The sequence below is a fragment of the Protomyctophum bolini genome, assembly GCF_963924005.1.
Source record: "Protomyctophum bolini genome assembly, chromosome: 20".
Lineage (NCBI taxonomy): Eukaryota > Metazoa > Chordata > Actinopteri > Myctophiformes > Myctophidae > Protomyctophum > Protomyctophum bolini.
The window spans coordinates 26,051,301-26,078,762 of record NC_137881.1 but is presented as its reverse complement, the minus strand read 5'-3'; the positions used below and the strand labels follow the sequence as shown (position 1 = coordinate 26,078,762).

Below are 27,462 nucleotides of genomic sequence, written 5' to 3'. Positions count from 1 at the left end.
ATGTTGAGTTTAGTTAGGATTGTGTGAGTGTGTGTCTGTCTGTGTGTGTGTGTGTGTGTGTGTGTGTGTGTGTGTGTGTGTGTGTGTGTGTGTGAGCTTGTAGTAGATCCTTTTTTTTTTAGATTTGTCAAATGAAGAATATTAACAATGTTATTTTTTGTTATTTTATTTTTGAAACAACCCTAACCCTGGCTGGTTGAGTGTAGTGTGTTCACTGATCAGTGACGGCCCCATTGGCCCCTATGGATGATGAGAACAGCAGGGATGGTTTGCTTCACCTCTCTGGACTGATCTATATCTCATTCATTCAGATGAGAGCCGTGGGAAAACACCAAGATACCATCACAGCAAAGCTGCAAGGATGATAATGTCCTCTCCTGATCTCCTTACACATGTTTCCAATCAATCAATCAATCAATCAATCAATCAATCAAACAAACAAACAAACAAACAAATCAGTCAAATCAGACGTTGCTTGTTTGTTTCATTTCATACTTTATGTTTCTTCTAGAGTAATACATTCGTGTGAAATGAAATAACAGTGTAAAATAGTCCCTAACAAAATATACAACCACATAACATCTCAGTGCAAACAATTCAACACAATGCGAACAATAACATCTATAGCATTACACAAAGGGTGCGTGCGTGCGTGCGTGCGTGCGTGCGTGTGTGTGCGTTCATGGGGGTTGGTGGGGGGTGGTACAGGGTGGTTGGGTTACAGTTCAACCTGTTTGAATAGCAGCTCTGTTTTGGGTGATGGTGAAGGCCTGGTGCAGGGCTGGGCTATACAGCAAAGTTACAGTACTGTATGCTATAATTCTCCCATGAAAAACAACCGTTCTATGCACAGGTCCACACCAGGATAACACTGAAATATAATGAGTAATAGTTTTAATCTGTCGTCTGGTTGTAGAACAAGGCAATAAAAAATAATATATAACACGTAAGAGTGTATTTAGGGTGGACGGGCGGACGGCGTGCAAAACATACCCTCTCCCCATGCCCTATTATTTCTGTAGTATGCTTCCCTTATTATGCTCTTTCCCTTATGTACCTGACACATAAACCTGAGCAACACATTTATTCAAAAAAATTGCAAGGATAAAGGATTGTAGTTCTTTTTAATTTAAATATATTCATGTTAGTTCATAATATTTTTCTTTTTTATATGGCAGCCAGCAGTCGAACTGGGGACGAACCGGACGGACAGACGGAGCCAGCAGTCGAACTGGGGACGGACCGGATGGACGGACGGACGGACAGACGGATAGACAGACAGATACTTCTAAATCCTGTGTACTGTTAGCTCACAGAAAACAACTGATTTTCAAACATGTGCACTACATGCATTAGCTGAATACTAGTCAGCATATTTCTTTTGCACCCCACTGGTGTGTTGAGGTCAACATGAAAGCAGATAACAATCCTGTTCAGACCTCAGAAGCATGTTTACTGTAAGCAGCATGTTAGCATATTAGCTGACGTAGAGCTGACACAGTGACTCTCGCTGTCTTAAGACTAGTAAGCACTAACTACATAATAACAGTAGGCTATTTGTAACTCAGGGACAGTTACTGTCTCGTCGGCATCGGATGGAAATCTTGTCCAACAACATTGTTGGATTAAATGAACACTGTTTTGACTGTGTAGTAGCTGACACACTGAATAACCACACTCACTCAACTCTTTTCACATACTGTCATACTGTATGACATACCTGAACAAACATAGCATCTCCGAATCTCCCCGTGATATTTTACATCGCACCCCACTGGTTATTAAGGCCAGGCTGTGTGTGTGTGTGTGTGTGTGTGTGTGTGTGTGTGTGTGTGTGTGTGTGTGTGTGTGTGTGTGTGCATGTGTGCGTGTGTGCGTGTGACCGTTTTATGTTTACACCAAAACACCACAGATGGATACCCTGCACACAAATGTGACAGTCATGTCCAGTTGAGAAGGCTGGAAAGTGAGAAAACACCAGAGAAAAGGAGAAGCTGAAGCAAGCTTGCTGCCCCTCAACCAGATACCAGGATATCCCCAGAATATTAAAACCGGGCCTTCGGTTACCGAACACAACACCTCACTCTAACAGGTAAGTCTGCTGCTAGACACAACATGTCCCCACCCAGTAATTATATATACGGGGGACTTGACCCCACCTTGTCAGGCAACATGAATAATTCCTTAAGGCATATCATTAGGCGCACACATACTATAGGGACAGGCTGGAATGGTAGAATGTTTATTTGTTCAGAGATGGCATGAGAAAAGACAGAACCATAAGCAACATGAATGATTCCCTTAATGAGATTCCATTTCGACCTGAGTGCTTTTCTCTTGAGTGAAGACATGTCGTCTCTCCAGCTCGACGGTGCATGGAAGCGTGTGTCACCCTGCAACAAAGGGAGAAATGCCCATGTCACGTTTGCGAAGCAGGCTCAAGTTACTATACATAGATGATATAGCTGTGACAAGATATTGTGTCTAAATCTTTTATGACGATTTCATGTTGATCTTAATAATGCACACTGTTACTGTGTTGGTCGCAGTGTGTACTGTAGTGTGTGCATTGTGCGAGTTATTGGCAGACTGTGTTGTACTACTGTATATGTTGTGCTTGTCCATGACAAATTTCTTCCAGGGACAAATCGAAGTCTGTATATACTATCCTCCTTTGGGCCATCCACTCCTCTCTGATTTGCCAGAAACTATTCATAGCTACCGTACGCAACCACTGGTCGATACAAATAGGACAATACAGTACATTCTGCTCTCAGCTTCACTACAAGCAAACCATGTTTCACAAGGCAAATGTGCAGGTGTCATATGACATTATATAATATTACGCCAACATTATTTCCTCCATGTCTAGAAGAGTAGAGTGAATTCCCACTGTGTGTGTGTGCGTGTGCGCGTGTGCGTGTGTGTGTGTCAGTGTCCTGAGCATGACATTAAACTGCTCCGATATAACTACCACCGTTAATGTATAGTGGGTGCAGATTTAAGATGCATTTGCAACCTCTGTGGACTGTGTGCTGTGATTGCAAGCTTGCATACAAAAAGGCACTGCTCACCGGAGTATATATATACCAACAGCCGGTGCAGCTTGATGGCCCTTCCGTGAGCAGCTACCGTTGAACCTGGCCTTCTAGCGGTGTGTCCGTCTGCTGTCGGAACAGCCATGGGACATGCCCGCGGACCGGTTGTTGGAGGGAGTTTCGAATTTAGGATGCCTACACTATGTTGCCCATGGAATGCTGCATGGGTGACATGACATGCTTGTTGTAGTATTCGTAACTGAGGACATATGCCTTGATTTTGTTGATGTCACTTTATTGCTGCACCTGAAATATTTATGTATGCAATTTTGTCTGTGTGGACATAAATAAATTGTTAAAATCCATGTCCATGGTCTAAATTCGTAGGTGTCTCTACCTTTTCTCTGCCCTGGCTACTGGCGACAGTGATGAGCCATGAGGAGACCCAGGTAGTGACATCCCAGCCAGGAACAAGCGGAGCACCAGGAGAGTGGAGCACGGGACTGTGTGACTGCTGGCAAGACATGGGAGACTGTAAGTGTCTCACCACAGACAAACTGAACGCCATCTGACTGGCCCATGAAAAGCAAAGGAGTTTGTGTGTCATGTGTTCCTGAGCCGACACTGTTTTTTGTTGGTATGACATACATATCAAGGGCATGGGTGTATTATGTGCTACTTTTAGAAGTGGGGGAATGCATCTATACCGCATTTTCCCCTCTACACCAAATCTCTTTGCCAAAAATAGCCAACAAGTAAAGTCACTGCTGTGGGCTTGTAGATCTATATTGATAGAGAGTATGCACATGCATCACTTTTCCACCGGGACACGCCCCCTCATCTAGACTAAGTGGCAAAACATGGAGTTTGGAAGCGCTTGTTGGAAATCACTCAACGCTCCTGCACAGAATTTCTTGACAGAAAGTTGCTCATATCAAAAGCTTTGCAGATAGAAAGAGGATAAATTAAAGCTTTCTGTACAGATACAATGTTGGTGAGTTGTTGTTTAAAACAATCATGGAGTTTTTTGTTTGGATGTATATGCTTTCAAGGCCATTTTGTTTAATCATTTTTACCATCTATGCAAAGCTGGTCATAGAATGGCTATGAAACTTGCACTACCACACCGACACCGGTAGTCTGCAAGTAATTGATCTGACCTGACCTATAGGCTACTTTTACACAGCTGGAATGATGCAATTAATTATTGAGAGCAGTGTATCCATATAGGCTATGCACATTTTAAATTGCTGCCATACACATAATTGTATTTTTTTTCACATGAGATTTGAGCCTAGATGAAAATGTAGGCTACGTTTTTTTCTTGTTTTCTTTTGTTTTTTAATAATTTTTATCCCACGATTTTGTAACCCATTTTTCACCCCTGTGTCAATTACCTAATGTGATCCTGGGCTCTACACACCCTCCCCCAACCTAGTCCCGATATATGGGGGACAAGGGGAGAGCAACGGACTTGAACTCATGCTTCCTTCATGCCTGAGTGTCCAAGTTGCTCCTTTACACCTGACAGGGGGGAGTTTCCCTGGCCGGACGTAGCGCCTGGAAGGAACACGTTATTCCAACCAGTTCCTTTCCCCTCCATCAGGTGCCCCGGCTGGCCAGGGGAAGGCAGTTTAGAGACCAGGATTACTGCATGTTTTTTGTGAGACACGGGGGAGAACATGCACACAGAAAGGCTTGGTTATTTTATTTATTGTATCTGAGTTTACATGTTTTCCAAAATGTTCAAAATAGTTGGATATAGTTGGATAGCAACGCATACCGGTAATTGTGAGCTTCTAGATTAGGTTGTTTGACACCCCGTATGACTTTAATAAGTTATTATGTTTTACAAGTGAGGCTTGAAGTGAGTCATACAAATGGTTAATCGTACAAACCAGTTTTGCAACCAGCTCTATGAAAACAAGGCAGAAAGAAGCAACTATAGGCTACATGAGACCTTCTATTTGAAATGAAATAGCCGATCTACAAGCAAGGTTGACCACTCTCACACAACATCCCTGGCATAAGATGTTTTCAGATTGGAGGTCTGGGTTAGAGAGGTCAAAGGTTGAGGAATGAATATTGCGATATTGCATAACTCCCTGACTGTGTGTGTGTGTGTGTGTGTGTGTGTGCGCGTGTGCGCGTGTGCGTGTGTTCCAGGCTGCTTGGCTCTGTGCTGCCTCCCAGTGTTCACCTGCAAGGTGACCAGTGCAGCGGGCGTCTGCCCCTGCCTGCCACTGCTGGACTGCATGGGCTGCGTGCCGCCGGCCTCCCTGGCTGTGCGGGCCTCAGTCAGGGAGCGCTACGGCATCGAGGTAAATTCACACATACATCACTAAACACTTGAACCCTCTAGTCTACACTTAGAAAACTGGACTAGAGTTGGCTCTATACTTTTAGAAAAAAGTAGCACGGATCTCCAGAACCACCACAAAAGGCTCTGCTCAGGCTCTGCCAGTGGGCCTAATCAGCCTAAGTCCCCTCACCTGTGCAATTTCCAGCCTCTGCCTCATGGCAACCCCTCCCCACACCTGCAAATTGATTACTTAGCCACTACACTTTTCAGTTTGCACTCTTTGGGCACAGGCAGACAGACTGATACAGAGATCTCCAGTATGGGCACAAAAGGGACACAGACATGAAACAAACGCTTTACAGATTTAAAAAGGATTATTCAAACTTGCCCTACAGCTGCAATGTTGGTGAGTTTAACTTTATTTAATACAAGCAAATCAGAAATTGCAACTCTAGATTCAACCCAATATTTAAAAAAAATAATCTAAGTTTATGGGCTGTCAAGTAGTTTTAGACACTCCGTAGGCGTAATTTCCTGGTACGATAATGGGTGCAAGTGTTTAAGGTAAATAATCTGTTCTGCTGTCAGTGACAATAAGGGAAATACGATAGGTGGTAAATGGTGTACCTAACACCGACGGATAGGCCCAACATCGGCCTGCAAATTAGTTACCACACTTGCTCTAACCGCTCATGCTGAATAGCAAAAAAGGAATCTGTCTGTCTGTCTGTCTGTCTGTCTGTCAAATCCACTGTAGACATGTTATGAGCTACTTCCGTCCGGTCAAGACATTCCTTGCAGATGATTATTTTCTAAGTATCAGAGTATGGAAGCGCTCGTTATCAGTACAGCAACCTCCTGCAGCTGCTGCACTATGTGCACATTCAAAATGGGTGCATGGTACGCATGGGCGTGATTTTGAACGAGCGCTTCCAAACTCCAACACATGCAAGCTGGAGTTTCTTGACAGGAAGTAGCTCATAAAATATATATAATAAATATTTTTGTGAAACAAGCACTTTACAGATTGAAAGAGGATAATTCAAGCTTTCCCTACAGCTGCAATGTTGGTGATTTTGACGTTATTTAATACAATTAAAGACTTTTCTGTTTGGATGAATGGGCTGTCTATGGGAAGTATCACCTACATAGGTAGCACCTTGCTGGCAAGATCTGGCTGTGGTCTGAATATGGCCCATTGCATTTTTCTTTTGTGTATCGCCACCAGTACAGTACAGTACGAGTACAGTACAGCACCAGTCAGTTCAGACGGGTCTGATTCTGAAAAACAGGGAAGTTGTGCTCTTGTTGGTATGCAGCCATTCTGTGAACCATCAAACTGTTGCTCTTGTTTTTGATAAATACTACAAGATACTGTACAAGTAAATGAAAGCAATGTTGTTGTTGTTTTCTTTTTTGTTCAACATCTTTAGACACAATGCTTTCCCACCGCCCATAGAACTGTGTTTGACCCGGTTTGCCCACAGAAAGCCCTCACTCGGTGCTTTGTTGCGAGTTAATCCCCAGATCTGGAGAGACCACTGATGATTTCACATGGGCCAATGCAAGGCAGGTCTAAAACAACACAAATGCAGTGCAATACAGAATATCAGTAGATTGTTTATGCCAGTGGTTCTCAAAGTGGGGTCTGGTAGTGGGGACCCCCCCCGGGGATCATTGAGGCAATTCTATTTTTGAAACATTTTAAAAACTAAATAATTCCTAATGGGGGTCCACTGCTAAATGCATATTAATTTGGGGGTTCTTGAAGTGAAATGTTGCGATAAGCATTGGTTTGTAGCTACAGTGAACAGAATGAGAAGGATAAGAAAAGGAACTGGGTGTGGGCTGAGGCAGGAGCTGGAAGGGAGAGCAGGTGACTCCTATGGAGGTGGAGTGGGCTGTGGACGCTTGTCAATATAATACACTGCACACATCTTGAGGCATGGACTGTATAGGCTGAAGCTAATCTGAATGGGTTCCCAGAAGCATTGTGTGTGTTCCCCAAGCACTGTTGGGAAGGAGAGAATCTTATACATTTATGATACATTCTATTCGTGATTACTGGTTTGTAGGTGTAGGTCTATACAGTATCCTTGTGTGATGGGAGCTTTACTTAAAGGTCCAAATTGGGATTTTTCTTAACTAATTAGGGTTATACATTCTAATCTAAAAGACTGATTTGTATTTATATTTCAAATGTCAAATGGTTTGCCCCTCAATGAATTAACACTGAGGATCAAGCATTGTACATTGTATATAACAGAAAATAAATCATATTTTGTATTAAATAGTATTGAATATTATCATTATCAAATGAGTTTGCTGCAGTAAATTAATTCTGTCCTAAGAGGGAGCTCTTGCACATGAGAAACATAACATTTATTTTCCACCAATTCCTTTGGCTCAACTTTTGTTGTGTGGGATTTGTATATTTTGTTTGTTTGTTCTTCAGTAGCTAAAACGTTATGTGCATTGTGAACCAATCTATGGTAAAGACGTACTGTATACTATAGTGTATATTAATAATACATATTATAGTAGCCTACATTTGTATAGTGCTTGGAAGTGATCTCCCTACTAGTCCGTCAAGAAATTGAGCCGATGGTGTCGAGTAGGACAAGGACACCTACTGAATGACAAGTAGTGCTGCCTGAAGCTTATGAGTGCAATATGTCTCCTGACCAAACAGGGATTCCAAAGGGCAGCCAGGGGCCTAAACTGCATGGGCCCAGGCCCAGGGGCCTATGAGTTCATGGGGCCCCTATAAGCCAGAGCCTTTGTGTGAATTGCCGCTATAGCTTTGCATTTGTTGTCAAGGAAGTTGGTCGTTCATGTCAATCGCAGAGCTGCCAGAGCCCCAAATGTCCCACTGGGAAAAAACTGTAGGAATGTCCCCCAAACATTCCCTTTGTGGACGTCACAAGAAAGAAACCGTCATTTGACCTTTTAAGTGAATGTTTTGTTCATCCTGTCAGTTTACCTTCAGTATATGACTTTAGAAGGGACTGGGAGTGCAAAACAGCATTGAAAGCTGTAACATCCTGTTGAGATGCACATGTGTGTTAATTTGAGTTTGACATTCAATGAATGTAGCCATATATGCACATGCCCTGAAGTTCCACTTGCAGTTGAATATAAATATTGTGGTGTTGAGTTGACTGCAAGTTGCTGTCTCAAATATGGGGGTAGAAGTTTGGTCTTCAACTCAGGGGCTTTTCCAACGGCGTTGAACTGGTTGAGTTATGTCTAATATGTCTAATGTTGAACCAGTTCAGAGTGTTTCCACTGAAAATGAATTGGTTCAGAACCCTCATAGTTGGTTCGGAACAGAAAGAAAATAAATGGCCACGGCCGCTTCCATGACAGCACCAAGGTTCCAGGAATGTAGAACGGAACCAGTTCTATAGAACCAACGTTATTTGGGTGTAAAAAGGGCCAGGGATTGTTGAAATCCTGGGTTCGTTGACGCATAAAAGTTACGGAATCCCAGCTTCACATTTTCAACTTTCCCCACCTGTGTTCACGCGCCTCTTTCTGTGTGTTCCAGGGAGGTGTGTGGAGTGACTGTTTCTATGGCTGCTGCTGCTACACTCTGTCTTGGCTCCAGATCTCTCGTGAGCTGAAGAGACGAGCAGCGAGCCACGCCAACTCCACTCGGTCGTCCTCCTCCCCTTCAGTCAGGTACACTGCTCTGACCTCCCTGCAGGGGGCGCACTTGATTTAGACTCGGGCTGTGGCTGGTATATAACAGCATAGCTGGCTGTTCAGAGGTTGGCATGTGTTCCTATAATAAGCTCACAGTGGAGAGAGTCACCCTTTAGTCACCCTTCCTGTAGACACTCCCTGTTTTGCATGAACTTCAGCTAGTGATTTTTATACACACTGGGACAAAGTGTATGCCAGTAATCCGACAATAGAAATGTCTTAATTCATGACGCTGAACGTGCTTTTAGACAAAATGGGTAGCATTTATTATGGCCAACTTATGTTAGGCCATAATGTGATCAGTGAAGCTTTCGTGGTTTTGTCATGTGTAATTGTTTCAGATGTCTAATGTTTGGACTGTATAATACTGCTTGGTGTATTTTGGGAAAATGTAACTACGCATTCAGATGTTCTTTTATATATTTATTTTACACCTGTCCTGTTCCTGTTTCCTGAAGAAAGTGAATGTGACTCTGATGGCGTGTCATCATTTTATGACGGCCTATAGCCTATTATCATTAATGTGATCCCATTCCATTCAGTAACAATGAAAACTAAAACCATTTAATAACATTTAATAATCATAATTTCAAAGCAATCCAAAATTAAAGGACCCTAGCTATAGTGTTACCACTTATACTGTCCATTTTCAACATTGCCCACGTACAGTAGCGGCGACATGCTGTCCGGCTGGATTAGCAGCCTAGGTGCTCGGACGTCTAATGTATGGTTTGTGTATATACATTATTTCCTAGTAGGCTTCCTGGTCACAATGGGCTGATTGATGGTAGTATGACTGTCAGTGTCTACTGATAGGATGGCTGCTTATTTAAAGTCAACATGGAACTAAGTAGTGCTGAGGTCAAAGGTCAAGGTCACAATCACGGGGATGGTCGGTAAGGTAGAGAAGGTCACAGTTAAATACTTGTTAAGCAGCATCAAAACATGGATAAAATTAAGGCCCGGCCCTACCTGGGCCCTCATCAAACCCTGTACACTCAAGACACTTCCCCCGCTGCCACCCTTAGATCTCCATATATGGAGCTGACCTGTTCTGACATTCCATATGTTGATCTGACCTGATCTGTACACTCAAGACACACTCCATATATGGCCAGTACAGAATTCATTCCATATCTGACCCCCCCCCATGCCAAAGCGACCAGCGCTCGCCCAGCAGTCTGCTGTCACCCAGGCGGATATGTTGATCTGACCCCCCCCCCCCCATTCCAAAGCGCCAGCACTCGCCCAGCAGTCTGCTGTCACCCAGGCCGATGTGTGCACATAGCACAGAAAAACATGTTAGACAAACTATAGTGCGTGGTATAATATCGGCACCATAATTTCAGGTATATCAGGTTATTTTTCAGCCTCAGTGCATGCATGAGTGGCCTATCGTTGGAACACACATTTAATTTGTTTGTTTCTTTTTGGTTGGGAGAAAGATAAAAGACATTAAGTGAAAATGACACATACTGTAAAGGAATGTTGGCAGTGTCTCAAATCCATCAAATCTAGTTAAAGAGAACAACACTCAAAGGACTGGCTGGCTGAATCCAGAGGCGTAAAGTAATGGTACATTTATCCATGTAGTACAAATACTACTTTGCAAATATACCTGTAGATTATTAAAAAATAATAGAATTATTATTTTCTTAATTCGCTTTTAAAAGACCACAAAGTGTTGCCTCGTGTCATTAATATAGGATTTAAGTGCTTAATGATCAACAATTACATGACATGTATGATGTATGACAATCTATACTGTTGATTAAAACAGTTACTTGAGTGGTGTTACTTTCCATTCTGATATTCCAGTTTAAAGCCGGTTCGGTAATCTCTCAGTGCAACTGAGGTCCAAATTGTTCAGACTGGTGCAGACTGCAGGGAAGATCATAGGGGTAAAGACAACTCCCCTTTCTGCAGTCTATTTATGAGGAGGCTGCATTAAAACGGGCTAAACAAAATTGTCAGTGATGTTACCCATGTTTTAAATGGCGAGTTTGTACTTCTGCCCTCTGGGAGGGAAGATACAAAGAACCAAAGTGGAAGTACATCAGATTTAAATCGTTTGTACCAGCATCAACTAAGATGTTGAACGAGGCTTTGAAACAGCAGTAACTGTGTGAGGCTAGATTATCCACATCATGTGTGTAATGGTGTGTCTCCCTCTGTAATGTATTTTTGTCTGTCATTGATGTTTTATGTGTGGCTGTAGCTGGGGTAAAAGCCCAAGACAAATTTCCCTTGTGGACAATAAAGTTTACCTTGACCTTGAGCCCAAACCACACCAAAGGGTCAGGTTTTTTTTTTAAGTTAACCACAATAATGCAACAACTTGCAACAATTAGTTGCATTGGTGTCGTTGACCTTTAAGACGTCCGGACCCGACCCTTTGGTGTGGTTTGGGCTTAAAGCAGTATAGCCATGCATGTTTCACTACTTTAACCCTGTTGTACATATTTTGGTTTTTACAATGTGCAGCAATGCTAACACAAACTATAACAAACGGTATCAGACAGATAGCCAGTATCTGTAGACCAGTAACTTTGGGCGCCCTTGCCTGGACCTCACCCTGATCTTTAAACTCAAACTGAGATCTTCGTTGTGATCTCAACCACACACCTGTTTATGACATCATCATGAGCGTGTATTGCATTGATAAAATCAGTCCACACACAGGCACAAACAGACTCACAAGGTTAAACAAAATACCAGCCACACTGTCGTGGCTGGTAACAAGCGCCAAGTCTAAAAATAAAGCCATTAATGGGAATACATGGTTTATGTTTATGCATTATATACGGCTGAATAGACAAAGGCATGTATTGATTTAGCTATTTTGGAACAGTGTGCTGAAGGATTGTGGTAGGTCTCTGAATTACTGGACATTTTTAAAATAGATCTTAAGACACTTGGGTTTCTCCATCACTCTTGTAGCTTTTAATTTATTTTAAATGTACTTTAATGTATTAATGTATAACCTTTTATTTTGCCTTTTATTTTTCTGCTGTGAAGCGCGCATTGAACTATATAAATAAAGCTTGATTGATTGGTGCTGGTATGATCCTCTAAGTGTCCCCCTACCTTTTTAGAAATGATATGAAACATCAGAAATATAATAAAAATTACATAGGTCGGAACTGAAAATGCTTATGACGTCGTTGAGGTTTCCTTATACTGTTTCAGCGCAGTTCTAAGAAAGGTAGAGCGCAACATTTAGCACCACGGCAGAAGAGCGACGCTTTATATTTGTGATAACATTTACAAAGAACATGTACACACTGTACAGAAGCGCACGACAACAAGGTTTGCTTTCGATCACCCAACTGGAAAATGGCCAAAGAGAGTCACTAAAGGAAAATCCATAGGGTCACCAAAATCAATAAGGTTAATTCTGGATTCTTCCAGTTAAATTATATGCAATTAATTGTGTGAAGCAAGTTTATATTTTGGCTAGAGGGTAGCACTATGGCTAGACGGGGCCACTCAGTTTTAGGTTTCTGTCCATTATGCTATTGCTCAACTTACAGACTGACATACACATCCCAAAAGACTTCGATTATACAGTCTGAGGGTAACATTATAAAGCTGAAGTTACTGTGCTCTTGAATGAAAAAACTATAACTTGTAATTGTCTCCACCAGGTCGAAGGCATGGGGAGAGAGTATGTTTTGCACTCCGGCACCGTTAACCTCGGTCGGTGCCAAATTTTGCACGCACACTCCCTGGATGCCAACGATGAACCTCTGCCCCAAATTTTCCACAACGGCCTGTTATAGTGCCTCCAGCAGGCTGACATACAACACTTCTGCTGTGGGCTAATATCCATCTTATCACATCCCCAATGGTAAAATGTAACCAGCGCCTGAAAGGGCTTCTTTTATTTTTTACAGTAGCCTATAGTACAGAATGTATGTTTGAGATGTCATGGGTTGCGTGAGGGTCAGACAATCTGATGTCTGAACATCTAAACTATGCACATGCACGTCATTAAACAGGACAGACCAGTTAGTGATATGCATCCTCTAGACACGTTCACCTCTGTCCTCCACCTATAAGATGCTGTGCATGTTCTCAGTCATCCACGTTATTCAGATCTAACCGAATCCCTCGTCCATTGACAAGACCCAGGTAAGACAATCCATTTCATGGTTTCAGGCTAGACTTAACAATCATGATAGGAAAAAATATCATATTGTTTCCAATTAGGGAATCAATTATCGATTATCATGTTCTTCGATTCATTTATCAAATAATTGCGCAGCACGGGACTAAACTGGTGTGAAGCTAATCCATGTTCATTCAAATTGCCCAGAGAGCTGATTTATGTAATGTATTCATCAAAGAAACCACGGTTGGTGTTCTCACTTCTCAGTATAGCCTAATGCTGAGAAATGACGTTAAAATACACAATTTCATAGATGAAATGCATCAATAAAATATTTGTCCAAATCAGCTAGGTAGAGAATGGGAGAACTAGAATTTCTTCAAATAATTTCGATTCAGAAGAGTTCTTTCCAAGCTGAAGACGGCGCATTCACTGAGATGTCCTTTGGGTATCTAGTCATTTAGTTATCAAACGTGTGCTGCCCATGTATGCCTAACTAAATACATACCCAAAGGACATCTCTGGGTCTGTAGCTGATATGTACTTCTAGTAGGTTTTCAACCTTAACCAATCATCCACATTATTTACTCTGTGTATAGAAAGACACTTTGGGGCTCAAAGGTTAACAGTATTCAGTACCAGCTAGTCTGTGATGGAAGTAAATGAATGTCATGTTTGATCACTGTTTCAAGTGTCCACTCCTGGTCTTATAGGGTGATAAAGGGTTGATTAAAAACAAGACACCTCTGCTCTCTCCAGAAGTATATAGCTTATGGATGAGCCTGCACTCAACTTTAAAATGTAATTGACACAGATCATTTTACTATTCATATCTGACACAGTAGAGCAGCCAAAGCTCACATTTGTCCATCACAAATCCCACAGTGATCCTCACGTCAGACTGCATCAACTTTAACAAAGAGGAAATTATGACTAATGGCTAATATTTGAAGTACACATTTGATATTTCATTCATGCACAGATTGCGTCAACCTAAAAGGAAATAAACATGGCACGTCATACATAATAAAGCATGCTGAATAATTTGTAAATAACTGTGGAACCAATGAAGATTTTGCAACTATACCGTGAACTCTATTTCCTGTAGAAGCTGTCACCATGTCCATGAATAAGATGGTTGTCAGCCAGCCCAAGCCCTACACAGCGACCACCATCTCCAATGAGTGGAGTTCTGGGATCTGTGACTGCTTCCAGGACCTTCCAGGATGTAAGTGTGGCAGCGTGTCAACATTTGCTCATTGTGCTTGTTTAATCACTTAAACCCTCTATTATATTATTAAAACAGACCGCCCATCGAATATCCTAGCCAAAAGTAGCTGATCTACAAGCTTACAATGCGTTGTGTTGCAACGATGAGCTTGTATAGATTGGCTATTTTGGGCGAATGTTCCCCCCCAAGAATAGGGATGCTGTGGTTTAAGTGGTTAAACTTTTACAAGCCTTTGCTATAGAGCAACAGTAGCTGGAGGAAGGAGGATCAATACATGTTTATGACGCATACAACAAACAAAGTATAGAGAATGAAATGCATTCATTGCATTTTTATGACGATTTGACAATCTACAATGTAGAAAGAAGATCAGAAACATGTTTTACGTAACTGATCTTCTTTAAATGCGTTCTTGGTGAGGAATGTCTGACTGAACAGATGGCAGATTTGAAATGTCACCATTCCAAGGCCAATGATCATTTGTAAATGATAACATGATAACATGCACTTCTCCCCGATCACGTGGCTGTCCACTGGCCAGATTCTGCTGTATCCATTCCTCCCGTACCAAAAGATGTTGCTTGCAAAATATGACACTTTAATTAAGTGCATAACCCAATATGTATACGGCTTACTTTAAATCGCTCTGGATTAAGAGCGTCTGCTAAATGCCTGAATTGTAAATAAGTAAACATTGTAGTGTTAATTTCACAAATGGAAGTAAATTGACGTACAGTAACATTTGATTCCATTTGTAGAGCTCAGTGCTCTTCCTCAGGCAGCATACAGGAAGTGTTGATTTTGACAGCAAATTTTGATTTTAGTTTTAGTCATAGTCTCTTGAATAGTTGTCTTTTAGTTTTAGTCACCTGGAATGTTTTAGTGTTAGTCTAGTTTAAAATGTAAAATGACTTGTACTGGATCTCTTGTCCACTAGTCCCTTCCTAACATTTTAGCCTAGTTTTTATTTGTTGACGAAATTGACAATATATTTAGTCTTAGTTTTAGTCATCACAGCTTAGTTTTCATGTGGTTTCCATTTAGTTTTTGTCATACAGTATTAGTCGACAAAATTGACACTGTCCCACACCAGCGCCCTTGCGCCAGGCTTGGAGCTGGAGTTGCTGCCCAGTGGCTGTCCATTGTTTCCAACAGTTGGAAAGAGTCAAATGACACGTTCATCCCATTTTCCTTTTTCAGGTTGCCTGGCCTTCTGGTGTCTTCCCTGCTTCGTGTGTAAGACCTCGCATGAGGCCGGGGAGTGTCTGTGTCTACCACTGCTGGATGCTTTCGGGTGCATCCCACCCATAACCATATCCCTCAGGGTGTCGGTGCGCCAGCGCTACGGCATCGAGGTACACACACACACACACACACACACACACACACTTGCCATTCTGGCCATCCTACTGTGTATGCCCCCACTATGACATCGTTTGATATTGCACTTAAGTCACTTAAGCCCTATACCTCATCGTACGATGAATAGCGAAAATACCAGGTCTACAAGCTCAGAACACATCGCATTGCGACACGTCGTGTGCTTGTAGTTCTGCTATTTTCGCTATATTTTGACATTTTTTTATTTTAGATTTATTAAAAAAAAAATACTTTGAACATTTTAACCTTTTAACATGGCAAAAACTGGGACGCCAGGGTTAATGTTGTAAAATGGATCTTGCATTGAAATGTGATTTTGCTTTGTTACATGTCACACATCAGAGCAGCTCAAGGCCCTGCCCCAATTTACCCTGAAGCTGAAATAGAGTTATTTATGAATCTTGTGCAAATAAATAGTTACATCATCTCTAAAGATGATGCCAGGATATCCATACTGTGCCCCACCCTTTACAGTGGGGGAGTAACCTTTTCGTATTTTTATATATATACACAGTTCTTTTTATACCCATAGCAGGATACATTTGTTTATGTGATGTTGGCATGGTTCAAGGTAATTGGCATACTAGAAAAAAGGCAGAAAGATTGCTGCATTTATTTTCCCAAGCAGTGTTGGAGGCGTTATTATTTTCTTTTTGTCATAAAATGCATGTTGCTCGTTACTCACCTCCAAATGTCCCCGCAAGTATAGTATATTAAGTAAGTAATTGTTTTTTTATAAAGCACCTTTATTTTCTTTTTTTAAGATTCGTTTTTGGCATTTGTGCCTTTATTGATAGTTACATTGAAGATGGACAGGAAAGAGGCGGGGAGAGACATGCAGCAAAGATCGTCATGAACGGGACTCGAACACGCGACACGCTGTTAGGCGGCAAGAGCCTATATTGTGTGGCATGCGCCTGGACCGCTAGGCCAGTGCATGGGCACTATATATAGCACCTTACAAGGTGCACTATACAGTGGACAACAATATAAATCAATCAAGGTTCAGTCAGGACAACTCAAGAATGGATGGAATAGATATTTATTGAATATAAAGGAGCAATATGTTTATTATGGTTTGGCGATGAACTGGATCTGCTTTTTAGGTACTCGGATGAGAGCGTGATGCTGTAATTAACGCCTGGCAACGACTGCACGGAGGTATTTTCAATGAGTTCTGAAAACTGCCAACCGACTCAGCATGTTTTATCGCCAAGGGCAGGGCGTTCCACACAAGGCCCGCTCGATCATGATTGGCAGAAGGCCCCTCTCTATCCTCATTGGATGACGGCTGGTCCATTATAGCCAAAAGCTAAACCTACGTTTTTTTTGTTTTAACTGGGGACAGGGAGGAACTCCTTATATGGTCAGCACACTCTATAGTAGGGAGGATTATCACAACAAAACAAGTGATATTTGAATTAAGTGAAATCACTGAATATAGCTTTAACACACAACCACCATTAAGACCTGAGGCTGATTGTCTAAATGGCATGCGTCTGCTCGCTGATACATCAGATACTGTCAGTATATCGGTCAACATGAAGACAACAACATAAGGTTAACCGTGGGATAGGAATGGTCAGATTCAGAGGTTCTCAGTGTTTGCTGAGCTCTGGAACCACTAATATTAAATTAGCTATGCGTAGTATTGTGCAACAAACTAAACCAAACCCCTAGGCCTAAATAACAGCCATGATTTAATCTCATGTAATCTCATTTTTTTTACCCCACACCAAGCCCATATCCCATAATACCCAACGCAGCAGTGGTCCCCGCTTGATTCTTAGTCGAAGTGTCTTTGAGCAAGACACTGAACCCCTAATTGCTCCTGATGTGCTTGGTTGGTGCCTTGCATGTTTTCTGCCACCATCGATGTATGAATGTGTGGGTGAATGTAATGCGCAATCTATGTAAAGCGCCTTGGATAAAGGCGCTATATAAAAAATGCACCATTTCCAACACGTTTTATAATTTTCTCGGTATTCAGTACGCTGTCATGGTGTCGTGTGACATCAGACAGGGTCTCTGGCTAGTCTATATAAGGCGTGAGGTACTTTCACATTGACTTCAACCTGGTACAGTCTATAATAAACCCTAGAAGACCTGCGAGAACGGAGACGGACAGACGGAGAACAAATTCAGCCTAAACGAGCCCATCCCCATCATCACAGTCCACACCATGGACTTCTTTGGCAACAAACTGCCGCTCCTGGACGGAGAGCTGTCCGGATCTCCAGCGTTCATCATCGGATTCATCGTTGCTCTATTAGTCGTCATCATCACTTCTATCTTCCTGAAGTATCTACAGGGCAGTAAGACGACAGCGGGAAGGAGAGGGGCCGTGGTGCTGCTGGCGGGATTGTGCCACTCCGGAAAGACCCTGCTGTTCACTCGGCTGCTGTCCGGGAAGTTCAGGCGGACGCAGACCTCCATCACCGACAGCGCCGGCCTCTACCGAGGCAGGAACGAGGGAGGCGGCGCCGGTGGCGGTGGCGCGTCGTGGACCCTGGTCGACCTCCCCGGTCACCCTGGCCTTCGTCCTCAGTTCGTGGAGAAGTTCAAGTCCACGGCGAGGGCGATCGTGTTCGTGGTGGACAGCGCCGTCTTCCAGAAGGAGGTGAGAGACGTGGCCGCGTTCCTCTACGTTCTGCTGACCGACGCCGTGATATGCGGGAACGCGCCCGCTCTCATTGTGGCGTGCAACAAGCAGGACATCGCGATGGCCAAGTCGGCCAAGCTCATTCAGCAACAGCTGGAGAAGGAGATGAACACGCTGAGAGAGACGCGCTCCGCCGCGGCGGCCCTGGGCTCTCAGGACGGCTCCGTCGACGGCGGCAGCGTGCACCTGGGGGCGAAGGACGGGGACTTTGAGTTCAGCCAGCTGCCCATGAAGGTGGAGTTCTTGGAGTGCAGCGCCCGTGGTATCAAGGGCGAGGAAGGGGATGCGGACATCGACAGTCTGGAGAGCAGCCTGGCTGAGCTCTAGAACCATCCATATGCTTCCCGTCTCGGTTCTCTCAACGAGGACTCTTGCAGGTGCACGGTCCCTGGGATGAGTTCAGCTCCATATAAATCATGCAGGGTGGAGACTGGACTGGCTCAGGGGGGTAGACTGGCTTCCAGAGCAGCCGGATGGGAAACCGTGAGGTTCCCACTTAGATCCCGGGCTCCCCCATAGAGTAAGTGTCGAAGTGTCCTTGAGCAAGACTCTGATGAGCAGGTTGGACCACCTTGCATGGTTTCCTCCGCCATCGGTGTATTAATGGGTGAATGTAATGCACAATCTATTTAAAGCACTTTGGATAAAAGCGCTATATAAATGCACCACTCACTGTAAACGGACCTCAGTGAAGTGACTGCCGGCTTAACAATTACAGCCTGAATGTCTGCACCTGTTAACCCTTTTTAAGGCAACAAGGACAAGACATCAACGTGTGGCTTTGTGTGTATAAGTCTGCGAGACAGAGCCCAATTCATTGTCTGTCTATTTATACTCTGGGGCCACAATCTACATTATAAAACCCAAACTCTGATGGTGCGTTCACACGGGCAGATGGAACAGACGCCGTGAGCAGATATGGAGCAGATACATGCATCGCTGTGCCTTTGCCTTCCTTTGACAATGAACGGTAGTTCTGCATTGTTTAATCTGCCCCGTGTGAACGCAACATGAGTGTACAAATAAAATGGAACCAATGTTTTTTTTTTGTTGATTGATTGAAATATTCATTAACAGTTTGCAGAATTACAGTACATTTCAAGCACAAACTCAATACAAAGACTGTTAACTGTGAGTGGACGACCCAATTAAGCATTACACTTGTTTACAACAGGGTCCACCTTGTTCAATTCATCAAAACATTTAGAGACGTACAAATAGACACTTCTATATAGTTAAAGAACAGAACAGGAATTCATTATTTCAATTAAAGGTACATTATGTTATGCTACAATATTACTTTTCTGTGCCAAGTATTGCATTATATTACTTTTGTGTGCTGTTCACAAAACGGGCTAGGGTAAATGGAATGGAGAAGAATGACACAACATTGTTGTTGCTATTAAAATGAGCTTTTAGTAGCCTACATTTCAATGTCATACTGAATCACAAGCACCCTCTCTATTGGTGCTACCAGACATACCAGCTTTATACCAGCAAACTAAAGTATGTTTTTATACTATGCTTTTAAGTTGACACTTTTATGTACTGAGTGACAACCCACCATCTCTCTCTCTCTCTCTCTCTCTCTCTCTCTCTCTCTCTCTCTCTCTCTCTCTCTCTCTCTCTCTCTCTCCCTCTACCTGCATCAGGATACGGTTTGCAGTGACTGTGTGCAGGGCTGCTGCTGTGGACCCTGCACCTGGTGTCAAGTATCGAGAGAGATTAAGAACCGCTCGGTTCCCGTCACCTTCATCAACACCATGTCCAGATAGATTAACGAGCGACCAAACGACCCCCACACCTGTGCTGCCGTAACCCTCGTCACGGTTACAAATGCTGCCGTCTCCATCATCGTCATCCATATCGTCATCCATCATCATCGCAATATGTACTTAAGCACTTTAAGACATATTTATACTTTGTTGTATGACAGTGTTGTCCAGCAAAATAGCACATCTATTGTACTACCTGCTTGTACATTTGTTTTGTTTATGGCCAGAATACCTTTCCTTCAGCCGAAACAACTCACTTACTTCATTCAGTAAGCATGGTATTATGCTAACTCATGGAATGAGCGTCCCTCTTTGACGCCATCCTCTTTTATCTTCTACCATCACATACAGTATGTACCTGTTTGCCTCGCACACAATGAGCACACGCACGCCATGTGGGTCTGAGGAATGCCACCGGCTAATATACGACGCACACTGAGGATGAATGCATGCAGGAATGTAGTTTGGGCGTTGCGTATACTGTACAACGACAATAGGCACCATTTTGAACACAATTTATAGCCACCTCGTTTCCCCTAATGCTCTATAGAAATACATATTTTCATGCTTTAATACTTCGTAGATACGCTGCCTATTATAATATTTTTTTTGTAATTGTAAGATCTTTAGTGACATTTATTGTACAGCCCCCCCTTATAAATTCAGACTAATTTATTGGATGGTATTTCTGGTATACATCCAGACATTGTTCATATCAAGTGTTCATATTTCTCATTTGGCCCATACTCTATTTTATTGATTGATTGAATATTAACACATTTTGTTGACTATGTAGTACAGTCAAAGCAAAGATTATGCTAAAAGGATAACACCAAATTCCCCAGGGGGGGCATGTGGTCCATTGTAGATATTCTTGGCATGTTTCAATCATGATCATTTTTAGAGGTTTTCCTTGTCTTTTCATCTATTTGTGTACACAAATAGATGAAAATCTTCACTAGCCGTGCAATAAAATGTCTTTACAGTAGCCAATATCTGTGATCCTTACTCTTTGAACTCACTGTGGAATGGAACACACAATGACACATTCACGCATTGTGAAGTTGTAGATCGGCTATTCAAAAGGTTTTCTTTTTTTAATATACACTTTGAATTCGTGAAATGGGATTCTGCACAATGAGTACTGTTACTTTTGGTATACTTTAAGTATATTTTGATGCCAATACTTCTACTTGTAACAGACTATTACATTGCCGTATTGCCTTTTACTGGAGTGAAACATGCGAGTACTTCTTCACTCCATATGTCTCCATGTGGGGCTACATCACTGGCCCCAGACAGACAGACAGACAGACAGACAGCTCAATCATACCGTATGAGCCACAGACCGCTCAATCGTATGCAAAGCATCAACCTCAGTGTTCGGTACATGCAAACCACACCGATGCAAATCACCAACTGTGTCCAAGCTCAGTTCTTCCATGAAGTTCCAGACACACCGACGAGGCTCAGTCGTGCGGTGTACCAAAACCTTGCCCACAGTCCACTCAACATCGGGTACGTATACGATTGTGTTGTAAATGTACTATGGAAATGAACCACTTAAACCCTCCATAGTCTTATAGTGAAATGGATTTGATTTACAACTGTACATGGACCGCTTCTTTCGGTCTGCACCATCTCCTAACCAAAAATAGCCGATCTACAAGCTCAATCTGCTTTTGTTGGCGAATGTTCTTAGGTTAGGAGTTAGTTTAGGACTCCTTTACCAGGTGGTTTTTTTAATGGTCTAAATGGGTTAACGTGGCCAACAGATAGGCCAACTTAGATATTTATTAGTCTATATGGACTAATAAATCATATCGTTGTTTGTCTATATTATAGACAAACAACAATATCACCAGTTGCTTTAAGACAATACTTAAATGAATAACACATCAGCTATTTTCAAAAAATGTTCCAATACTATAAGTACAAGTTGAATGCAGGACCTCCACTTGTAAGGGAGTATACTTTTATAGTGGTGTATTACTTTTACTTAAGTGAAACTATATCACTTCTACCAGTGCTTGATACACTTATAATAGCTGGTTCTAATGGCTGAAAAAGCAGCTGTCAAGTCATGAGAGGAAGTTGCTATAGTTGTACATAGTGTATTGATTGTACTTGCCATAATATTGACCTATAATTTATAAATATACATTGTAGACGTATAGCATTCAAACCCACCAATAATTGTTATGCTCTTGATTACTCTCTATTGTTGAGTGTGAAATTAAATGTATCTTTAATTTCTTTATATGTTTATACACAGCTTGGGTGAGTTTACCAGGGTTCTTCCACTCCTGACAAAATCACAAAGTATAATTTACTGGCTGTTTTCTCAATGTTGGAGTGAGACAGATTTAGATTTAACCGAATTATAATATTGGTGCAGTTTCTTCCCCCACGTTATTTGAATTTCTTACATTTGAGATGTCATATCTGTTGCCAGGTCTTTGAGAGAAAATGTTGGCACCACAGCCAGTGACCGTATAACTTCAGGCGCAATGTGAAATGCATGGGAAAAATGTGGCTGACTTGACTTATATGGTAAACAGCTGTCAGCCAGTGAATGCCCAAAGCAGCCACTTAAGTTGGTTCCAGGGTGTTTTGGGAGTGAATGGTGTTAACTTTGCCTTTATGGAGATTTAAATGAACCATATCACATGGCAGGACAATGGAAGGAAGGAAAAGTGCTGCACACGAGAGTGTGCTGAAAGCTTTGTTTGGTTAGTTGGACGTATGCCTACATAATGTCATGTCAACATTGAGGAATGCTGCGAAAGTAAGAACTGTGAGAAGGGATGAAGAAAAACCCCGGAAAACTCCATTGTTTTGTTTGTGTTTTCTTTAAGACTCCTGGTCGATCACCATGGCAACAAACATGATCATCAATAACGGCCAACAACAGGGATCGTCCCTCATATCGATCCATTCCAGCCAGTGGAGCACCGGCATCTGTGGCTGCTTTGATGACCTGAACGTCTGTAAGTGTGTTGTTACCAGTGGTGGAAACTATAAGGAACTAAGCACCTTTACTCAAGCATTTACTTTAATTTAAATACAATTAAATAAAATACAATAGGTTAATTTACTATATTTATAGAGCGTCGCAGTCCCGACTGTTAGGCCGCGGACAAAGCCAACTCGAGTCGTGACAACTCATGACAACAAACGCAATATTTTGGACCAAACAAATAATTACAAAGAAGAAAAGCTGCAAAGGTGTTTACGTGACTTGTATTAGTATTTGTACACACAAATGGTGGCCAGGTGAGTTTTTTTTATTAATTTATACGTTTAAAATGAAAACTATACTTAGTCCCCTCCTTTTTTCACTCTATACTACGACAAATCTCTTTGGCGAAAATAGCAGATCTACAAGTATGGGCTTGTAGATCTGCTATTTTCATTGAATGTTTGCCTTTGTTTGGGATGCAAGGGTTCATAGGTTAAATTAAATTAGTACTTAAAGGCTATGCATAAGCTTTGCTGACTCTCAGAAGCACTCGGCTCGCCTTTGTAGTTTGTGCTTTGCTTTCATATCAGCTTTTCTGATTTATAATAATCACTTATCTGATGTTACAAAGGACTACAGACATTTGCCATGTAGAACTAAACCGTACACAATTTCTATTGAGATAAAACACTGCAGAATCAGAACCTGGGACTTGTTATTGCACCGGAACATACAATGACCGTGAGATAAGAGTGCTTTATCAGTGGTAACCCATCTCTCTCATCAGGTTGTTTTGCATACTGGTGCTTCCCTTGCTTTGCCTGCACCACCACCTCCCAGTTTGGAGAGTGTTTCTGTCTCCCCCTGCTGGACGGGCTGTGGACCGCGCTTCAAGCGGTGGGCGTCCCATCATGCACCCCGCCTGTGTCCATGACCATGAGGAGCGCCGTACGCCACCGCTACGGCATCCAGGTAAGTTACTTGATGCAGGCTGCAATTATTCATATTTCAAGTCTCAGGGGGGCGCCGATGGCCTATAGTGGCCTATTTAAGGCACAACCTCAAATGGGCTGAAAGTGACCTGGCAGCGTGTCGTGGGTTCGACTCCCGAGCCTGGCGACCTTTGTCGCGTGTCACTCCCTGTCTACTACTACTATCCAAACAAAGGCAGAAAGGTCCCCCCAAAAAATCTTATATATTTCAAGACTTATAGCTGCACTATGTAGCCGTATAACCTTCCTCTTTATTTAGAACCCGGTATCCTGCACAAGTGCTGACATTTTTTACCATTGATCTAATAGAGCCTTCCTGCTTGCTCAGGGGATGAATTGAATCTTGACCATCAGGTCAAAAGTCGTGTCAGGTCCTGTGTCTATAGATGAGACATGACCTTTGACATCAGCATCACAGCCCCTCTCCCTCTGTCTTCCTATTGGTTGACCCACATGACGTCACGGCCCCGACGGCTCCGGACTGACTCGCTATACTCGAGCCCACAATGATAAACGTTTCTATGTGTACCCTTCAGGGGGACATGGCAGGTGACTGCGTCTATGCCACCTGCTGCAACATGTGCTCCTGGTGTCAAATGGCCCGCGAGATCAAGAGACGCAGCCAGACGGTCACCGTCATCAACAGCCAGCCCACGGTGCTGGCCAACCAGTTTATCATGCCCATCCAGCAGGGGGTCATCTCATCTCAGCCCATCATGTCCTCGGCTGTCTCCCAGGGGGTCATGACTTCCAGGATCATGTGACCTGTCTGTCACCCCCCCCCCCCCCCCCCCCCCCTCAGCATGTCATTGGGTTACTGTACTTAGGGCTGGGCAATATTGACACATATTACAATATTGTGTAGAAATACCTCAATATCGTGATAATTTCGTATTATGACGATAATATAAGATATAATATTGATATATTGCCCAGCCCTAAACTGCTCATTCTAGTATGTGAAACTTTCTGAAATATCTGTCGGCCTAATGCATAATTACTAACTACTTATACGTACTGTACATAACTACAAACTAGCGATAACGATATTTCCTGGAAAAGGTGTGTTACGCAGATAATGCATGCAAATCTGCCTCGTTCCAGTGACTACAATTAAACTCCGTATTTATAGTTCTGGCACTGACGCATGTGAGCCAGTAGAACTCTCTCCCGTTCCATGACACCCTTACGGGTCCGTTGTTACAATCTCAGATTTAAATGAACACTTGTGATTTTACTGTGTGCTCATAGTACGGGAGTCGGGAGGGAGTGTTGAAAGCAGGTCTATGAAAACAAGCCCAGAAGAAGCAACTAGTAGTAGGATACATGAGCACTTTTAGCACTTTTAAATTTAAAAGAAGTTGTTTAACACAAATCTTCTCTTCTGGGGGTCCCTAGCATAAAATATTTTCAGATGGGAGGGGGGGCTGTATACAGACAAAAGCATAGGCCTATTTATTAGGGGGTCCTGACTCCTGACTCCTTGACATGAAAATGTTTGAGAACCACTGGTTTGGACAGCAAGCTCAAATAAGCAACTGCACTTTAGAAATAGCCCCAACCCAAACTTGCAACCTGCAAGTACAGTACCAATATTAGGCGACTTCACAGGAAAAACAGCCCAAAGTCGCTTATAATAGGCAGCCATGGCAACACTGGTGTGGACCTTGAGGCAGCCTGTTCCAGTGCCAGGGTTTCATAACTCCACAGAGGGAAGGTAGAGAGGAGGTGCGTGGAAGGCTGCAGCACACTGATATGACTGTTCAGACACACGCGCCGTTATCGGAATCATCAACACTCATTTTATTTTCCCTCGCCAGTGACCTTGCTGCTTCCTCCCACCCTATTTCGCTCTTTCCCTGACACCCCCCCCCCCCCCCCCCTTACTCCCTTGCTCGAGTCTTTTCTCCTCCCAGAACAGTTTTTCATGAATTAATAACATAATGAAGTCTGGCATGTTGCATTTTTATTAGAATTATTATTTTTTGTTGTTGAAAGGTTGCCCTGCTCCTCTTCAACAGAGCACACTACTGTGTCCCCTATTCACACTGCCACCTTTTGGATTGAGTATGTAATCACTCGGGAACAAAGGAGCAGACCACCTCCGCTCAATAGGCTTTGATCTACCCTAGCTGGTACACAGGTCTACTGTACCATAGCCTCTAGATGTAGCTGTGCTGCTCCTGCAGGCTGTCAGGCATGGGGGCTCTTTCTGGGAGTCAGTGTCTGGAGATTTCCCCCTAAATGAAAAGCTTAGTTATTATCTCAAACAATGGGAATGCTTTCTTTCAGTGGTAGGCGACAGGGCCAGAACTGGCCGCCACTGCCAACAATATTATATCTGGCCCCTCATAATTCATACAGGTATGATGTGGACAGTTAAATAGACAATGGCTTTGCATTGATGAAAACGAGCAGGAGAGTTCTATTTCCCTTCTTGTGAATGTTCTGTTTTCAGTCAACTTTCCTCTTTAGACTTTTGGATGAAAAACCTTTCTCACGTTTAAACAACTGTGTTCACATTTATTCAACTGTACAACTATACGCTGTCCAAATCTAAGAAGAGACCTTGAAAAATTAAACGGCTTTTGTTTGAAAAGCTGTACGACTGTCTGTCTCCAGGTAAATGTTCTTTAAAATCTTTTTATTATCTAAATATCCTATACTGTATGCCACATTCAAGATTGTAGCCTGCACAAAATGATTACACGAGCATTTCCATCTGCATCTGTGATTGCACAGACCATGTGCAATTATAACATACTCATCTTTATTTATTATAAGGCCTTTTGTAGCATGGTCCACTTCCTAAATTAAATAAACCTTTTCTTATACCACCATGCTCTGACTCCTCTGGTGCGATATCTTCTTAGAGTAATGAGTAAGTAATGAGTGGCAAGAGTGTCTCTAACATTAACAAATGCTTCGGCTATCACACTGACGAAGGCTGGATGGCCGAAACGTTTGTTCATTTTATAAATGTTCCAGTTCCTAAATTAGCCATTGATTGTATTCTGGCCTGCCATTGCTTAGAAAAACATTGGCCAGAGGCCAAACTTCCAGACCCGTCTCTATTTGATGTTTGTGATCACAATTTCAGAGTACATCACTTCCACCTCCACTGTAACGTGCGCGCGCACATACACACATTAACAGTTAAACAAGATGCAAGATGATTTTCTCACACTACTTTTTCTTTCACCTTACAATAGTGTTTTGACAAAGTGTAAAGCAAAACGAAAAGAAAGATATCGCATTATTAACATATGTAGGCCTATAAACAAAAAAGCACATACAGTAG

The 27,462-nt window shown here is 42.6% G+C and overlaps 4 protein-coding genes and 1 long non-coding RNA gene across 7 annotated transcripts in view; 4 read left to right on the top strand and 1 right to left on the bottom strand.

Moving 5' to 3' along the window:
- LOC308335722 (signal recognition particle receptor subunit beta-like) overlaps positions 1-19,075 on the top strand; it is a 398,251-nt gene extending 379,176 nt beyond the window's left edge. The window contains exons 1-2 of one of the 2 annotated variants that reach the window (XM_080792887.1): positions 17,015-17,179; positions 17,363-19,075. In XM_080792887.1, the coding sequence (XP_080649013.1) occupies positions 17,953-18,759 (807 nt within the window). In that variant the 5' untranslated portion in view covers positions 17,015-17,179; positions 17,363-17,952 and the 3' untranslated portion in view covers positions 18,760-19,075. Of the gene's footprint in view, positions 1-17,014; positions 17,180-17,362 lie in introns of those variants that run through there. The other variant, XM_080792888.1, reaches the window with a different exon arrangement.
- LOC308334919 (placenta-specific gene 8 protein-like) lies at positions 1,891-9,350 on the top strand. The gene is made up of 4 exons (XM_080791817.1): positions 1,891-2,092; positions 3,426-3,572; positions 5,205-5,359; positions 8,891-9,350. Exons 2-4 carry the CDS (start codon positions 3,467-3,469, stop codon positions 9,065-9,067), a joined length of 438 nt encoding a protein of 145 aa, XP_080647943.1. The 5' UTR covers positions 1,891-2,092; positions 3,426-3,466; the 3' UTR covers positions 9,068-9,350.
- On the top strand, positions 13,053-21,200 carry LOC308335724 (cornifelin homolog A-like). Of its 2 annotated transcripts, none has more exons than XM_080792890.1 (4): positions 13,053-13,182; positions 14,268-14,387; positions 15,591-15,745; positions 20,085-21,200. In XM_080792890.1, the coding sequence occupies exons 2-4, from the start codon at positions 14,279-14,281 to the stop codon at positions 20,205-20,207; spliced, it is 387 nt and encodes a 128-aa protein (XP_080649016.1). In that variant the 5' UTR covers positions 13,053-13,182; positions 14,268-14,278; the 3' UTR covers positions 20,208-21,200. The 2 variants fall into 2 exon arrangements, with proteins under 2 accessions (XP_080649016.1, XP_080649017.1); XM_080792891.1 differs by having other exon boundaries at positions 13,159-13,182; positions 14,271-14,387.
- Positions 21,201-21,336: 136 nt separating this feature from the next.
- LOC308335723 (uncharacterized protein) lies at positions 21,337-25,069 on the top strand. Its single transcript, XM_080792889.1, has 4 exons — positions 21,337-21,725; positions 23,066-23,197; positions 23,957-24,141; positions 24,698-25,069. Exons 1-4 carry the CDS (start codon positions 21,650-21,652, stop codon positions 24,923-24,925), a joined length of 621 nt encoding a protein of 206 aa, XP_080649015.1. The 5' UTR covers positions 21,337-21,649; the 3' UTR covers positions 24,926-25,069.
- Positions 25,070-25,532: 463 nt separating this feature from the next.
- Positions 25,533-26,986, bottom strand: LOC308335064. Its single transcript, XR_013965967.1, has 3 exons — positions 26,663-26,986; positions 25,706-26,630; positions 25,533-25,640 (listed from the first exon to the last, which is right to left on the bottom strand). It is a non-coding gene; the product is annotated as an uncharacterized lncRNA (long non-coding RNA).
- Positions 26,987-27,462: the final 476 nt, after the last annotated feature.

Excerpts from the sequence above, each read along its gene's own strand:
- LOC308334919 (XM_080791817.1), top strand. The coding sequence starts at position 3,467 with ATGAGCCATGAGGAGACCCAGGTAGTGACATCCCAGCCAGGAACAAGC. Across the intron at positions 3,573-5,204 it reads CTGGCAAGACATGGGAGACT|GCTGCTTGGCTCTGTGCTGC; the intron begins GTAAGTGTCTCA and ends CGTGTGTTCCAG. Across the intron at positions 5,360-8,890 it reads GGGAGCGCTACGGCATCGAG|GGAGGTGTGTGGAGTGACTG; the intron begins GTAAATTCACAC and ends TGTGTGTTCCAG.
- LOC308335723 (XM_080792889.1), top strand. The coding sequence starts at position 21,650 with ATGAAGTTCCAGACACACCGACGAGGCTCAGTCGTGCGGTGTACCAAA. Across the intron at positions 21,726-23,065 it reads CACAGTCCACTCAACATCGG|ACTCCTGGTCGATCACCATG; the intron begins GTACGTATACGA and ends GTTTTCTTTAAG. Across the intron at positions 24,142-24,697 it reads GCCACCGCTACGGCATCCAG|GGGGACATGGCAGGTGACTG; the intron begins GTAAGTTACTTG and ends TGTACCCTTCAG.
- LOC308335724 (XM_080792890.1), top strand. The coding sequence starts at position 14,279 with ATGTCCATGAATAAGATGGTTGTCAGCCAGCCCAAGCCCTACACAGCG. Across the intron at positions 14,388-15,590 it reads CTTCCAGGACCTTCCAGGAT|GTTGCCTGGCCTTCTGGTGT; the intron begins GTAAGTGTGGCA and ends TTCCTTTTTCAG. Across the intron at positions 15,746-20,084 it reads GCCAGCGCTACGGCATCGAG|GATACGGTTTGCAGTGACTG; the intron begins GTACACACACAC and ends TACCTGCATCAG.